This window comes from Ranitomeya imitator, chromosome 3, assembly GCF_032444005.1.
Source record: "Ranitomeya imitator isolate aRanImi1 chromosome 3, aRanImi1.pri, whole genome shotgun sequence".
NCBI lineage: Eukaryota > Metazoa > Chordata > Amphibia > Anura > Dendrobatidae > Ranitomeya > Ranitomeya imitator.
In genome coordinates, this window is record NC_091284.1 from 701,393,028 (window position 1) to 701,409,729 (window position 16,702).

At 44.9% G+C, this 16,702-nt stretch overlaps 1 protein-coding gene across 4 annotated transcripts in view; it reads left to right on the forward strand.

Annotated features, from left to right (window-relative positions):
- LOC138670861 (glycoprotein-N-acetylgalactosamine 3-beta-galactosyltransferase 1-like) overlaps window positions 1–16,702 on the forward strand; it is a 100,345-nt gene that overhangs the window by 68,450 nt on the left and 15,193 nt on the right. For all 4 annotated transcript variants that reach the window (XM_069758593.1, XM_069758591.1, XM_069758592.1 and 1 more), the window contains one exon: window positions 7,675–8,336. In XM_069758593.1, the coding sequence (XP_069614694.1) occupies window positions 7,731–8,336 (606 nt within the window). In that variant the 5' untranslated portion in view covers window positions 7,675–7,730. The remainder of the gene's footprint in view (window positions 1–7,674; window positions 8,337–16,702) is intronic.

A 16,702-nucleotide genomic window follows, 5' to 3' on the forward strand; every position in this document is an offset into this window, starting at 1 on the left:
ATCAGCGCACATACAGAGATCTGGCAATAACCAAAAACAATAGGACGAGCTCTGAGACGTGGAATCTCTGTAGACTGCAGTACCTGATCTATCCTCACACAACTATAAGCAGCAGTGGATTGCGCCTAACAACTACCTATGCAACTCGGCACTGCCTGAGGAGCTGACTAGCCTGAAGATAGAAATACAAGCCTGACTTACCTCAGAGAAATACCCCAAAGGAATAGGCAGCCCCCCACATATAATGACTGTTAGCAAGATGAAAAGACAAACGTAGGAATGAAATAGATTCAGCAAAGTGAGGCCCGATATTCTAGACAGAGCGAGGATAGCAAAGAGAACTATGCAGTCTACAAAAAACCCTAAAACGAAAACCACGCAAAGGGGCAAAAAGACCCACCGTGCCGAACTAACAGCACGGCGGTGCACCCCTTTGCTTCTCAGAGCTTCCAGCAAAAGACAATAGCAAGCTGGACAGAAAAAAACAGAAAACAAACTAGAAGCACTTATCTAGCAGAGCAGCAGGCCCAAGGAAAGATGCAGTAGCTCAGATCCAACACTGGAACATTGACAAGGAGCAAGGAAGACAGACTCAGGTGGAGCTAAATAGCAAGGCAGCCAACGAGCTCACCAAAACACCTGAGGGAGGAAGCCCAGAGACTGCAAAACCACTTGTGACCACAGAAGTGAACTCAGCCACAGAATTCACAACAGTACCCCCCCCTTGAGGAGGGGTCACCGAACCCTCACCAGAACCCCCAGGCCGACCAGGATGAGCCACATGAAAGGCACGAACAAGATCTGGGGCATGGACATCAGAGGCAAAAACCCAGGAATTATCTTCCTGAGCATAACCCTTCCATTTGACCAGATACTGGAGTTTCCGTCTAGAGACACGAGAATCCAAAATCTTCTCCACAATATACTCCAATTCCCCCTCCACCAAAACAGGGGCAGGAGGCTCCACAGATGGAACCATAGGTGCCACGTATCTCCTCAACAACGACCTATGGAATACATTATGTATGGAAAAGGAGTCTGGGAGGGTCAGACGAAAAGACACCGGATTGAGAATCTCAGAAATCCTATACGGACCAATAAAACAAGGTTTAAATTTAGGAGAGGAAACCTTCATAGGAATATGACGAGAAGATAACCAAACCAAATCCCCAACACGAAGTCGGGGTCCCACACGGCGTCTGCGATTAGCGAAAAGCTGAGCCTTCTCCTGGGACAAGGTCAAATTGTCCACTACCTGAGTCCAGATCTGCTGCAACCTGTCCACCACAGAATCCACACCAGGACAGTCCGAAGACTCAACCTGTCCTGAAGAGAAACGAGGATGGAACCCAGAATTGCAGAAAAATGGAGAGACCAAGGCAGCCGAGCTGGCCCGATTATTAAGGGCGAACTCAGCCAACGGCAAAAATGACACCCAATCATCCTGGTCAGCGGAAACAAAACATCTCAGATATGTTTCCAAGGTCTGATTGGTTCGTTCGGTCTGGCCATTAGTCTGAGGATGGAAGGCCGAGGAGAAAGATAGGTCAATGCCCATCCTACCACAAAAGGCTCGCCAGAACCTCGAGACAAACTGGGAACCTCTGTCAGAAACAATATTCTCAGGAATGCCATGTAAACGAACCACATGCTGGAAGAACAAAGGCACCAAATCAGAGGAGGAAGGCAATTTAACCAAGGGCACCAGATGGACCATTTTAGAAAAGCGATCACAGACCACCCAAATGACCGACATTTTTTGAGAAACGGGAAGGTCAGAAATGAAATCCATCGAAATATGTGTCCAAGGCCTCTTCGGGACCGGCAAGGGCAAAAGCAACCCACTGGCACGTGAACAGCAGGGCTTAGCCCTAGCACAAATTCCACAGGACTGCACAAAAGCACGCACATCCCGTGACAGAGATGGCCACCAGAAGGATCTAGCAACCAACTCCCTGGTACCAAAGATTCCTGGATGACCGGCCAGCACCGAACAATGAAGTTCAGAGATAACTTTACTAGTCCACCTATCAGGGACGAACAGTTTCTCGGCCGGACAACGATCAGGTTTATTAGCCTGAAATTTCTGCAACACTCTCCGCAAATCAGGGGAGATGGCAGACACAATGACTCCTTCCTTGAGGATACTCGCCGGCTCAGATAACCCCGGAGAGTCGGGCACAAAACTCCTAGACAGAGCATCCGCCTTCACATTTTTAGAGCCCGGAAGGTATGAAATCACAAAATCAAAACGAGCAAAAAATAACGACCAACGGGCCTGTCTAGGATTCAAGCGCTTGGCAGACTCGAGATAAGTCAAGTTCTTATGATCAGTCAATACCACCACGCGATGCTTAGCACCCTCAAGCCAATGACGCCACTCCTCGAATGCCCACTTCATGGCCAGCAACTCTCGGTTGCCCACATCATAATTACGCTCAGCAGCAGAAAATTTCCTGGAAAAGAAAGCACATGGTTTGAACACTGAGCAACCAGAACCTCTCTGTGACAAAACCGCCCCTGCACCAATCTCAGAAGCATCAACCTCGACCTGGAACGGAAGAGAAACATCAGGTTGACACAACACAGGGGCACAGCAAAAACGACGCTTCAACTCCTGAAAAGCTTCCACGGCAGCAGAAGACCAATTAACCAAATCAGCACCCTTCTTGGTCAAATCGGTCAATGGTCTGGCAATGCTAGAAAAATTACAGATGAAGCGACGATAAAAATTAGCAAAGCCCAGGAATTTCTGCAGACTTTTTAGAGATGTCGGCTGAGTCCAATCCTGGATGGCCTGAACCTTAACCGGATCCATCTCGATAGTAGAAGGGGAAAAGATGAACCCCAAAAATGAAACTTTCTGCACACCGAAGAGACACTTTGATCCCTTCACGAACAAGGAATTAGCACGCAGTACCTGGAAAACCATTCTGACTTGCTTCACATGAGACTCCCAATCATCTGAGAAGATCAAAATGTCATCCAAGTAAACAATCAAGAATTTATCCAGATACTCACGGAAAATGTCATGCATAAAAGACTGAAAAACAGATGGAGCATTGGCAAGTCCGAACGGCATCACCAGATACTCAAAATGACCCTCGGGCGTATTAAATGCCGTTTTCCATTCATCTCCCTGCCTGATTCTCACCAGATTATACGCACCACGAAGATCAATCTTAGTAAACCAACTAGCCCCCTTAATCCGAGCAAACAAGTCAGAAATCAATGGCAAGGGATACTGAAACTTAACAGTGATCTTATTAAGAAGGCGGTAATCAATACACGATCTTAGCGAACCATCCTTCTTGGCTACAAAAAAGAACCCTGCTCCCAATGGTGACGACGATGGGCGAATATGTCCCTTCTCCAGGGACTCCTTCACATAACTGCGCATAGCGGTGTGTTCAGGTACGGACAAATTAAATAAACGACCCTTAGGGAATTTACTACCAGGAATCAAATCGATAGCACAATCACAATTCCTATGCGGAGGTAGGGCATCAGACTTGGACTCTTCAAATACATCCTGAAAGTCCGACAAGAACTCTGGGATGTCAGAAGGAATGGATGACGAAATAGACAAAAATGGAACATCACCATGTACTCCCTGACAACCCCAGCTGGTTACCGACATAGAGTTCCAATCCAATACTGGATTATGGGTTTGTAGCCATGGCAACCCCAACACGACCACATCATGCAAATTATGCAGTACCAGAAAGCGAATAACTTCCTGATGTGCAGGAGCCATGCACATGGTCAGCTGGGCCCAGTACTGAGGCTTATTCTTGGCCAAAGGTGTAGCATCAATTCCTCTCAACGGAATAGGACACCGCAAAGGCTCCAAGAAAAATCCACAACGTTTAGCATAATCCAAATCCATCAGATTCAGGGCAGCGCCTGAATCCACAAACGCCATGACAGAATACGATGACAAAGAGCACATTAAGGTAATGGACAAAAGGAATTTGGACTGTACAGTACCAATAACGGCAGAGCTATCGAACCGCCTAGTGCGTTTAGGACAATTAGAAATAGCATGAGTAGAATCACCACAATAGAAACACAGTCTGTTCAGACGTCTGTGTTCTTGCCGTTCTACTTTAGTCATAGTCCTGTCGCACTGCATAGGCTCAGGTTTACTCTCAGGCAGTACCGCCAGATGGTGCACAGATTTACGCTCGCGCAAGCGACGACCGATCTGAATGGCCAAGGACATAGACTCATTCAAACCAGCAGGCATAGGAAATCCCACCATTACATCCTTAAGAGCTTCAGAGAGACCCTTTCTGAACAAAGCCGCTAGTGCAGATTCATTCCACAGAGTGAGTACTGACCATTTCCTAAATTTCTGACAATATACTTCTACATCATCCTGACCCTGGCATAAAGCCAGCAGATTTTTCTCAGCCTGATCCACTGAATTAGGCTCATCGTAAAGCAATCCGAGCGCCAGGAAAAATGCATCAACATTACTCAATGCAGAATCTCCTGGTGCAAGAGAAAACGCCCAGTCCTGTGGGTCGCCGCGCAAAAAAGAAATAATAATCAAAACCTGTTGAATAGGATTACCAGAAGAATGAGGTTTCAAGGCCAAAAATAGCTTACAATTATTTCTGAAGCTCAGGAACTTAGTTCTGTCACCAAAAAACAAATCAGGAATCGGAATTCTTGGTTCTAGCATCGATTTCTGATCAATAGTATCTTGAATCTTTTGTACATTTACAACGAGATTATCCATTGAGGAGCACAGAGCCTGAATATCCATGTCCACAGCTGTGTCCTGAAGCACTCTAATGTCTAGGGGAAAAAAAAGACTGAAGACAGAGCTAAGAAAAAAAAATGATGTCAGGATTTCTTTTTTCCCTCTATTGGGAATCATTGGTGTGGCTCCTTGTACTGTTATGGCTGGCAATCAGGCAACACAGCGTGCAGTAATCAGCGCACATACAGAGATCTGGCAATAACCAAAAACAATAGGACGAGCTCTGAGACGTGGAATCTCTGTAGACTGCAGTACCTGATCTATCCTCACACAACTATAAGCAGCAGTGGATTGCGCCTAACAACTACCTATGCAACTCGGCACTGCCTGAGGAGCTGACTAGCCTGAAGATAGAAATACAAGCCTGACTTACCTCAGAGAAATACCCCAAAGGAATAGGCAGCCCCCCACATATAATGACTGTTAGCAAGATGAAAAGACAAACGTAGGAATGAAATAGATTCAGCAAAGTGAGGCCCGATATTCTAGACAGAGCGAGGATAGCAAAGAGAACTATGCAGTCTACAAAAAACCCTAAAACGAAAACCACGCAAAGGGGCAAAAAGACCCACCGTGCCGAACTAACAGCACGGCGGTGCACCCCTTTGCTTCTCAGAGCTTCCAGCAAAAGACAATAGCAAGCTGGACAGAAAAAAACAGAAAACAAACTAGAAGCACTTATCTAGCAGAGCAGCAGGCCCAAGGAAAGATGCAGTAGCTCAGATCCAACACTGGAACATTGACAAGGAGCAAGGAAGACAGACTCAGGTGGAGCTAAATAGCAAGGCAGCCAACGAGCTCACCAAAACACCTGAGGGAGGAAGCCCAGAGACTGCAATACCACTTGTGACCACAGAAGTGAACTCAGCCACAGAATTCACAACAGGTGGGCTCTCGGTCAGCCTGACTGGAGCAGGTAAAGAACCCGAGGTTCTGTGGTCGAAGATCTGCATCTCAATAGTTGCCACAATAATGGAGGAGGAAGAAGAAGCAGCAGATGCGATTGATGGGGGAAGCTGATGGTTGTTGAGGTCCACATTTTTGCCCAGTGGGATTCCTACAGTAACGCATGTTGATTGCGCATGTGAAGGTTCATACATGTAGTAGTAAAATTATTGTACTTTTTACCTTTTTTGCAAAGTTGGCAGATTGTGTGAGTTTGTTCATCCTTTGCAGTGTAAAAAAAGGCCCAGGCTAGGTAACCCTTGCCACCCCTGTGAGCTGCAGACCCGTGGATGCTGCTGGTCACAGCCACAGTTGAGGCTGAGGATGCAATGCTCGTTGTGGCTGCATCACTACGTGTCTGCATCGTATGGGGCAATGTAACATCCTCGCCTTCCTCCTCAGATGACCTACTCAGCTGTGTGCCTCTATGTTCACGCCATCTGGGATCAAACATCATCATCCTCTGTGTTATCATGTTCCTCACCCTTGGAGTCACCTTCCTCCTTTTCCTGCCCTGACAGCACAGTACAGTCTGCGTGAGCCTCAGATATCTGAGTCTCATTAAGATCACCTCCCCCTGAGGTTAACATCTGATGACAAGGGACAGGATACTGTTTGGACGCTACTTTGTCCTGCCCCGGATACAAGCTAAAAAAAATTGAGGGCATCGGTGCAGATTTCCTCCTCTTGACTCTGTAAAGATTTTGAGTTTTGAGTACACTTCTGATGACAATGGCATAGAATGTGTGAACAGCTCTTCAGCCTTGCCCATCTGTTGTTCCGTACAGTTAGTTGTACAGTTGGGATGTGGGGGAAAGCAAGGGGAATTTGGGTGCCACCTCTGTGTACTGCACTGGGTGTGATGTTGAGGTGGAAGAAGAGGAGGAGAGGCCACTTGAAGATGCACTTGTCATCCACTCAAGCACATGCTCTTTCTGGGCCTCTTCAACAAGGCGTATGTCCAAATGTTATGACTTTCACAAGGCAGTGATGTAGGGGCCAAGACTAATTCATACACCCAGCACTTTTCCACCAAATTACATAATCAATTACAATATAATTCTTCACATTTCTGAAAATGTTTGTGATGACATTTATTGGCTGTCAAAAGTCATGCTTGTCAGTTATTAGTAGTTGATTTCTCTTCTGGCTAGAAGCCATTTAACTGATTAAAATAAATAATATCAGATGCAGAAAGATTGAATTTCTGTTTCAATGGCTTCCGGGAAGGAAGGACAGAGTCTATTCTTATTAACATACTTGTCTGTTACATGGTTCCCAATCCATAGATGATGTGGTTTTATACAAAGAAAGCTGTCAGTCACTAGTAGGACTTCCCATTGTACTGACATTCCCAGAAAGAGTAGAGGGTTAAAGGATAAAAATGGGGGTTACACTAAATATTTTCTCAAAAAAACTATGTATCTGCTAAGTTCTCCTTGACTGTAACATGGGGATGGCAGATAAGACTATATGTTCATGGTGACAGATTCCCTTTAACTTTTGTGTACTTCATTGTTTAAGGAATATTGTAATCTAGAACATATTGAACTCGCAGAAAATATAAGACATTTGTAGCACAGAAAAGTGTAGTACAGTAGTTGAAATTCCATTAAAAGCTGTTTTTCAAAACCTGACTGATTTTAGGTTAAATCAATATATATTAAGACAAAATGCAACAAATCTATTCATCCAGTCACAACAATATATCATGAAATTTGTAAAACGGGTAGATAAAAACAATGAAGTGATGTTACATTGACATGGCAGAAGATACATTAAAGTTACAGCATGGTGGAATTATCTTTGACGGTTTTAGATTTTAAAGCACCACTAATCTTACTTTTTATCATGTTATGGATTCACATGAAAATATAAGTTTTAGTGAAATTATTCTTGAAGTAATATTATTTAATTTAATTCATATTCCTGTTTTTTTCCTCCGATATCTGTTGTAGGAAGCAGTAAAATAAGTGATGATCTTTCACGTAAAGTCAGAATACTTTGCTGGATCATGACCGGACCAAAGAACTTAGAAGCCAAAGCCATTCATTTAAAGTACTCCTGGACACGTCACTGCAATGTTGTTCTTTTTATGAGTTCCACCACCAATGACAGCTTCCCTACCATCGGTTTGAACACTAAAGAAGGACGGGATCAGCTTTATTGGAAAACAATTCGAGCTTTTCAATACATACACAAGAACTACAGTGATCAAGCTGACTGGTTTTTCAAAGCAGATGATGACACTTATGTTGTTGTGGAAAATTTACGCTGGATGCTCTCAAATTATACTTCTGATCAGCCAGTTTATTTTGGCAAACGCTTCAAACCATTTGCTAAGCAGGGCTACATGAGTGGTGGAGCTGGCTATGTGCTTAGTAAAGAAGCTCTTAACAGATTTGTGGATGGATTCCATACTGGAGTCTGCCAACACACCACATCGGTGGAGGACTTAGCACTCGGTCAGTGTATGGAGAAAATGGGGGTTATAGCTGGAGACTCTAGGGACACTGAAAAAAGGGAGACTTTTCATCCATTTCCACCTGAATCCCACCTTACAGGACACTTTGATAAGAGTTTTTGGTACTGGAGCTACTGTTTTTATCCAATTGTGGAGGTAAGTCCATGGAGAATTACTCAATAAAGCAGAAAAAGTAAAAATGGGAATTTGAGATTAAATATTTATAGTACAGCTAATACAGTGGGTATGAAAAGTATTCAGACACTTTGATGAAAAGAGAAATAAACCAGCTTACCCGTGATGCATTAGTTGAACTTCAGGAGCATGGGCCCGCTGTGTCCAAACGTGTAAAGTCAAAAGAAGAATGTCCAGCTCCACCGAATCCGTGAAGATAACATTTCTTTATTCACAAACTTGTAGCATAGAGGATACAAACTTCAGCACAAACCATGTGGGTTGAATCTCAACACGCTTCTGAAGACTAAGCTCCCTAATCATGTCATGATTAAGGGAGCTTAGTCTCCAGAAATGCTTTGAGATTCACAGCCACATGGTTTGTGCTGAAGTTTGTATCCTCTATGCTACAAGTTTGTGAATAAAGACATTTTATCTTCACGGATTCAGAGGAGCTGGACATTCTTCTTTTTTTAAAGTATTCAGACCCTTTTAAAATTTTCACTCTTTGTTTCATTGCAGCCATTTGGTAAATTCAAAAAAGTTCATTCTTTCTCATTAATGTACACTCCGCACCCCATTTTCATTGAAAAAAACAGAAATGTAGAAAAATTTTGGAAACTGTTATAAAAAAGAAAAACTGAAATATGACTCTAATAGCACAACAACTTCATTCACCAATGTTATGCAACATATATTTATATTTTAAGTTAATTATTTGTTTGAATATCACATTACTTTCTGTGGGTGACAAAACTTTTGTGTTGCCAAAATCTGACCATTCTGTGTCCATTAACTGATCAATTTTTCTGCATCGATGCCAATTTATTTTCTTAACCTAAACTACATTTTGGAGGGTTTCAGCTTTCTAAAGAATAATTTATACAACCAATGGATGAATTTAACGTCAGGTTATAAGCTTTAATTTAAATAACATGGATAAGCGACATAACTTATGTCAGGAAGTGTATATGCCCCCCTGCTGGCACGCACATGCCCCCTCTCTCAATATGGCATACACATGGCCCCCCAGTCACTTCATGCCCCCCTGCAGGCACACACATGGCCCCCCAGTCACTACATGCCCCCCTGCAGGCACGCACATGGTCCTCCAGTCACTACATGCCCCCTGCAGGCACACATATGGCCCCCCAGTCACTACATGCCCCCCTGCAGACACACACATAGCCCCCCAGTCACTACATGCCCCCCTGCAGACACACACAAAGCCCCCCAGTCACTACATGCCCCCTGCAGGCACACACATGGCCCCCCAGTCACTACATGCCCCCCTGCAGGCACACACAAAGCCCCCCAGTCACTACATGCCCCCTGCAGGCACACACATAGCCCCCCAGGCACTACATGCCCCCCTGCAGGCACACACATGGCCTCCCCAGTCACTACACGCCCCCCTGTAGGCACAAACATAGCCCCCCAGTCACTATATGCCCCCCTGCAGGCACACACATAGCACCCCATGTGATATTTCAGTTTTTCTTTTTTATAAATTTGCAAAAATTACTACATTCTGGTGTTTTTTAGTCAAGATGGAGTGCAGGGTGTACATTAATGATAAATAAAATGAAACTTTTAAAATTTATCAAATCTTTGCAATGAAACAAAGAGTGAAAAATTTAAAGGGGTACGAGTAATAATAATAATAATCTTTATTTTTATATAGCGCTAACATATTCCGCAGCGCATTACAGTTTTGCACACATTGTCATCACTGTCCGTGATGGGGCTCACAATCTAGAATCCCTAACAGTATGTCTTTGTACCCACTGTATTTTAATTAGATCAGATAATACCAAGATTTTAGATCTTCACAAGAAATGTTCCATTATTTACATGTATTATATCTTTATTATATTAATTCAAAGGAAAGGAATGTGGACTAGATGCTGCGCTGCTGATAACTGACGGCAAATAGGGTAGAATCAATAATTGCAGTTTATTCTCAAAGTTTTCATAGTCGCACCAACTTCTTCCTCAGGAGAACCACAGTTTTTTTTAAATGATAGACAGTACTGTGCAAATGTATTTGGCAATTGTGGAAAAGTGTTGCAAGGTAAGAATAGTTAAAATAGAATTGGTAATAGTTTGAATTTTCTCAATTGATAAAGTTAATCAAAAATTTTAATCAAACCATTATTTTGTAGGATCATCTTGTGCCTTCAAAACAGATTCAAAGCATCAGTTTTTCTAGGTTCACTTGTACGCAGTTCTTGAAGGAACTTGGTATACAAGTTGTTCCAAACATCCTGGAGAATTAATCACAGATCTTCTGTTGATGTAGGCTTGTGTGAATCCCAGACTGACTCAGTGATGTTGAGATCAGGGCTTCGTGGCGGCCATATCATTACTTCCAGGACTCCTTGTTCATCTTTCATGTCACAAGTGATGAGCCATGGCAAGACAGAGCACAGCAACAAGTCACAAGGTTTTTACACTACATCAGAAAGGTCTTGCCCAGGCAAAGATTTCAAAGTAGACTCTGGTTTAAGATTTGCTGTTCAAGTTCTTTTGTAGAAACATCAAGAAATGTGCAATGTTGAGGACTGTAGACATAGTGGTCATTGAAGGAAAGCAGAGCAGCAGATGAAAGATACATCATGCTTACTTCCTATCTGTGGCGTCCCAGGGTCCCGGTCATCACAGTAGCATTGATTTCCTCACGGGGAAAGTGAAGTTACGCTTGAAGGCAAGAAGGGATAACTGCAACCAGGTACCACAAACATGCAGCATATTCACACTCCGGGCCACCAGGGGGAGCTTTTGATCCTACTTGCTAGGTGACTCTCCATATATATAACTGGTAGTCTGTAGGGAGAGTTAGTTCAGTCTCGCCAGGAAACAGACTGGATCAGTCTGAGGCAGAGGAAGGTTCCTGGAAAGAGACATTTAGAAGGCTGAATTGATTGCAGCGAACGTGCAGGAGAGCAAAGCACAGGAGAAGAAATCAGGGGGAGACCAGCCCCAAGCCGGCTGGCTCCTTCTGAGGTGCAGAGACTGGTAGCCGGAACAACGAGGTTGTAAGAACCTCTATGACTTACATCAGAGATCGGCAGGACAGCCGAACTTTAAGTTACCTGTCCGACCTAACACCCAGGAGGCACAATGGCACCCCTCAGAGGCCAGGGCATGTTAGAGTCCCTATTAACAGCCTTAAGCCACCAGTCGTACGGGTTATGTCCTATCCTACCCGGGGGACAGAGTGAGAGAGATAACATCTGTGAGGACCTTATGTGAAGCTTTAAGCAGTAAGGAAGTACACCACCACGTGCTAGAGGAAGGTTTTTGATTTCCACCTGGGTAAGGGGACTCCTAATCTGCCCTCAAGCCGGCCAGACCTTGCCTGCCCTGTGATCTGGTGCCCTGGACTGTGGATGCTGAAGTCTTCAGTAAACCAAGGTAATGAGACTGCAAACCTGTGTCCTCGTTCTTCATTGCACCATTCACCATCTTCCATCTACACAACGGGAGCCCTGGGGATACACTTCACCTGTGGGAAGTTATACCATCTTGCTGCCTGTTATGACCTGGTGGTTAAGAGGCCACACTGAAATGACCTGGTGGCTAAAACGCAACATGGAACGAGCTCTGAGAAGGTGGCATCTCTACTGACCGCAGTCCCTAATCCTAACAACACAACTAGAAATAGCCGTGGGATGTTCCTGACACTCCCTAGACACCTCGTCACAGCCTAAGCTATAACGACCCCTAAAGAAGGAAATAGAAAGCTATCTTGCCTCAGAGAAACCCCCAAAAGGAAAGACAGCCCCCCACAAATATTGACTGTGAAAGGAGAGGGAAATGACGAACACAGAAATGAAATTAGAATTCAGCAAAGGGGAGGCCAATACTAAACTAGATAGACAGAGAGCAAAGGATACTGTGCGGTCAGTATTAAAAACTACAAAATCCACGCAAAGTTTACAAAAATGAACTCCACACCGCAAATCTGCTTTCCCAGAGCTTCCAGCTAGCCTAAATAAGACATAGTGACAAGCTGGACAAAAGAGACAAAATGCAAAGCAATAGAGTCCATACAAATGGACAAACAAACTAGCAAAACTTATCTTTTGCAGACAAGGACTGGCCATATGAGAAATCCAAGAGAAGAATCAAATCCAACCAAGAATATTGACAGCAGGCATGGACTAAAGCCCAGAGCAGGTTTAAATAACAAACCCAGGCAAGGCGATTAGTGAAGGCAGCTGCTACAGCTACCTAAAGGAGCAGCAGTTCCACTCAAAACCACCAGAGGGAGCCCAAGGGCAGAACTCGCAAACATACCATTAGCAACCACAGGATTGAGCTCCAGAACGGAACTCACAACAGTACCCACCCCTTGAGGAGGGGTCACCGAACCCTCACCAGAGCTCCCAGGCCGGTCAGGACGAGCCAAATGGAAAGCATGAACCAAATCGGGAGCATGAACATCGGAGGCAACAACCCAAGAATTATCCTCCTGGCCATAACCCTTCCACTTGACCAGATACTGAAGCTTCCGCCTCGAAAAACGAGAATCCAAAATCTTCTCTACCACATATTCCAATTCCCCCTCAACCAACACCGGAGCAGGAGGATCAACGGAGGGAACCATAGGTACCACATATCTCCGCAACAAGGATCTATGGAACACATTATGAATGGAAAATGAAGCTGGAAGGGCCAAACGAAAAGACACTGGATTGATAATTTCAGAAATCTTATAAGGCCCAATAAAGCGAGGCTTGAACTTAGGGGAAGAAACCTTCATAGGAACATGACGAGAAGACAACCAGACCAAATCCCCAACACGAAGCCGGGGACCAACACACCGACGACGGTTAGCAAAACGTTGAGCCTTCTCCTGAGACAACGTCAAATTGTCCACCACATGAGTCCAAATTTGCTGCAACCTGTCCACCATGGAATCCACACCAGGACAGTCAGAAGGCTCAAGCTGCCCTGAAGAAAAACGAGGATGAAAACCAAAGTTACAAAGAAAAGGCGAAACCAAGGTAGCCGAACTAGCCCGATTATTAAGGGCAAACTAGGCCAACGGCAAAAAGGTCACCCAATCATCCTGATCAGCAGACACGAAGCATCTCAAATAGGTTTCCAAGGTCTGATTGGTTCGCTCTGTTTGGCCATTTGTCTGAGGATGGAATGCAGAAGAAAAAGACAAATCAATGCCCACTCTAGCACAAAAGGACTGCCAAAACCTAGAAACGAACTGGGAACCTCTGTCAGACACAATATTCTCCGGAATACCATGCAAACGAACCACATGCTGAAAAAATAATGGAACCAAATCAGAAGAGGAAGGCAACTTAGGCAACGGCACCAAATGGACCATCTTAGAAAACCGGTCACAAACCACCCAGATGACAGACATCCTCTGAGAAACAGGAAGATCAGAAATAAAATCCATGGAAATTTGCGTCCAGGGCCTCTCAGGAATAGGCAAAGGCAAAAGCAACCCGCTGGCACGGGAACAGCAAGGCTTAGCCCGAGCACAGGTCCCACAGGACTGCACAAACGAACGCACATCCCGCGACAAGGAAGGCCACCAAAAGGACCTAGCCACCAAATCTCTGGTACCGAAAATCCCAGGGTGACCAGCCTACACCGAACAATGAACCTCAGAAATTACCCTACTAGTCCATCTATCAGGAACAAACAATTTCCCCACAGGACAGCGGTCAGGTTTATCAGCCTGAAACTCCTGAAGTACCCGCCGTAAATCAGGGGAGATGGCAGAAAGAATCACCCCCTCCTTGAGGATCCCAGCCGGCTCAAGAACTCCCGGTGAATCAGGCAAAAAACTCCTAGAAAGGGCATCAGCCTTCACATTCTTAGGCTGGGTTCCCATTGCGTTATGGGACGGCGTTTAACGGACAGCGTTGCACGGCGAAATTAACGCCGTGCAACGCGTCCGTTAACGCTCCCATTGAAGGCAATGGGAACGCGCTTCACTAGCGCGTGCCATGTTCGGCGGTCCGTTCCCCGCTCTCGCAGATCGGGGATCTGCGAGAGCGGGGACATTACCGCGACTCCGACCGCAGCCCCATAGAAAACATTGCGTTAGCGCAATCCGCTAGCGCTAGCGCTAAACGGATTGCACTAACGCAATGTGACCCTAGCCTTAGATCCAGGAATATACGAGACCACAAAATCAAAACGTGAGAAAAACAAACACCACCGAGCCTGTCTAGGATTCAACCGCTTAGCAGACTCGAGGTAAATCAGATTCTTGTGATCAGTCAAGACCACCACGCGATGCTTGGCTCCCTCAAGCCAATGTCACCACTCCTCAAATGCCCACTTCATAGCAAACAACTCCCGATTGCCGACATCATAATTACGCTCAGAAGACGAAAATTTTCTGGAGAAGAAGGCACATGGTTTCATCAAAGAGCCATCAGAATTTCTCTGAGACAAAACGACCCCTGCCCCAATCTCAGAAGCATCAACCTCAACCTGAAAAGGGAGAGAAACATCTGGCTGACGCAACACAGGGGCAGAAGTAAAACGACGTTTAAGCTCCTGAAAGGCCTCAACAGCCGCAGAGGACCAATTCACCACATCAGCGCCCTTCCTCGTCAAATCGGTCAGAGGCTTCACCACACTAGAAAAATTAGCAATAAAGCGACGATAAAAATTGGCAAAGCCCAAAAATTTCTGAAGGCTCTTTACAGATGTAGGTTGAGTCCAATCATGAATGGCCTGGACTTTAACAGGGTCCATTTCAATAGCCGAGGGAGAAAAAATGAAACCCAAAAAAGAAACCCTCTGAACTCCAAAGAGGCACTTAGACCCCTTCACAAACAATGCATTAGTACGAAGGACCTGAAACACCATCCTAACCTGCTTCACATGAGACTCCCAATCATCGGAGAAAACCAAAATATCATCCAAATACACAATCATAAATTTATCCAGATAATTCCGGAAGATATCATGCATAAAGGACTGAAATACCGATGGAGCATTAGAGAGCCCGAATGGCATCACAAGATATTCAAAATGGCCTTCAGGCGTATTAAATGCTGTTTTCCATTCATCACCTTGTTTAATACGCACAAGATTATACGCCCCTCGGAGGTCGATTTTAGTAAACCAACTAGCACCCTTAATCCGAGCAAACAAATCAGAAAGCAAAGGTAACGGATGCTGGAATTTGACAGTGATCTTATTGAGAAGGCGATAATCTATGCAGGGTCTCAAGGAGCCATCCTTCTTGGCAACAAAAAAAAATCCCGCTCCCAACGGTGACGAAGACGGGCGAATATGCCCTTTCTCCAAGGACTCCTTTACATAACTCCGCATAGCGACATGCTCTGGCACAGACAGATTGAAAAGTCGGCCCTTAGGGAACTTACAGCCAGGAATCAAATTAATGGCACAATCGCAGTCCCTATGAGGAGGCAGGGAACTGGACTTGGGCTCATCAAATACATCCTGGAAATCCGACAAAAACTCAGGAACTTCAGAAGACGGGGACGAGGAAATGGACATCAAAGGAATATCACTATGTATCCCCTGACAACCCCAGCCAGTCATAGACATAGATCTCCAATCCAGCACTGGATTATGTTCCTGTAACCATGGAAAACCCAGCACAATAACATCATGCAAATTATGCAACACCAAAAAACGAATATTTTCCTGATGTGCTGGAGCCATGCACATGGTTAACTGTGTCCAGGACTGAGGTTTATTCGTGGCCAATGGCGTAGCATTAATCCCCCTTAAGGGAATAGGACTCTGTAAAGGTTCCAAGGAAAAACCACAGCGCCTGACAAACTCTAAGTCCATTAAGTTCAGGGCAGCGCCAGAATCCACAAATGCCATAACAGAAAAGGACGACAATGAGCAAATCAGGGTAACAGACAAGAGAAATTTAGGCTGCACAGTACTAATGGTAACAGGCCTAGGAACCCTCCTAGTACGCTTAGGGCAATCAGAAATAACATGAGCTGAATCACCACAGTAAAAACACAGCCTATTCTGACGTCTGAATTTCTGCCTTTCTGCTCTAGTCAAAATCCTATCACATTGCATAGGCTCGGGACTTCGCTCAGAAGACACTGCCATATGGTGCACCGCCTGGCGCTCACGCAAGCGCCGATCAATCTGAATGGCTAGAGACATAGACTCGCTCAAACCGGCAGGCGCAGGAAAGCCCACCATAACATCTTTAACCCCTTCATGACCTTGGGATTTTTCGTTTTTCCGTGTTCGTTTTTCACTCCCCTCCTTCCCAGAGCCATAACTTTTTTATTTTTCCGTCAATTTGGCCATGTGAGGGCTTATTTTTTGCGGGACGAGTTGTACTTTTGAACTACATCATT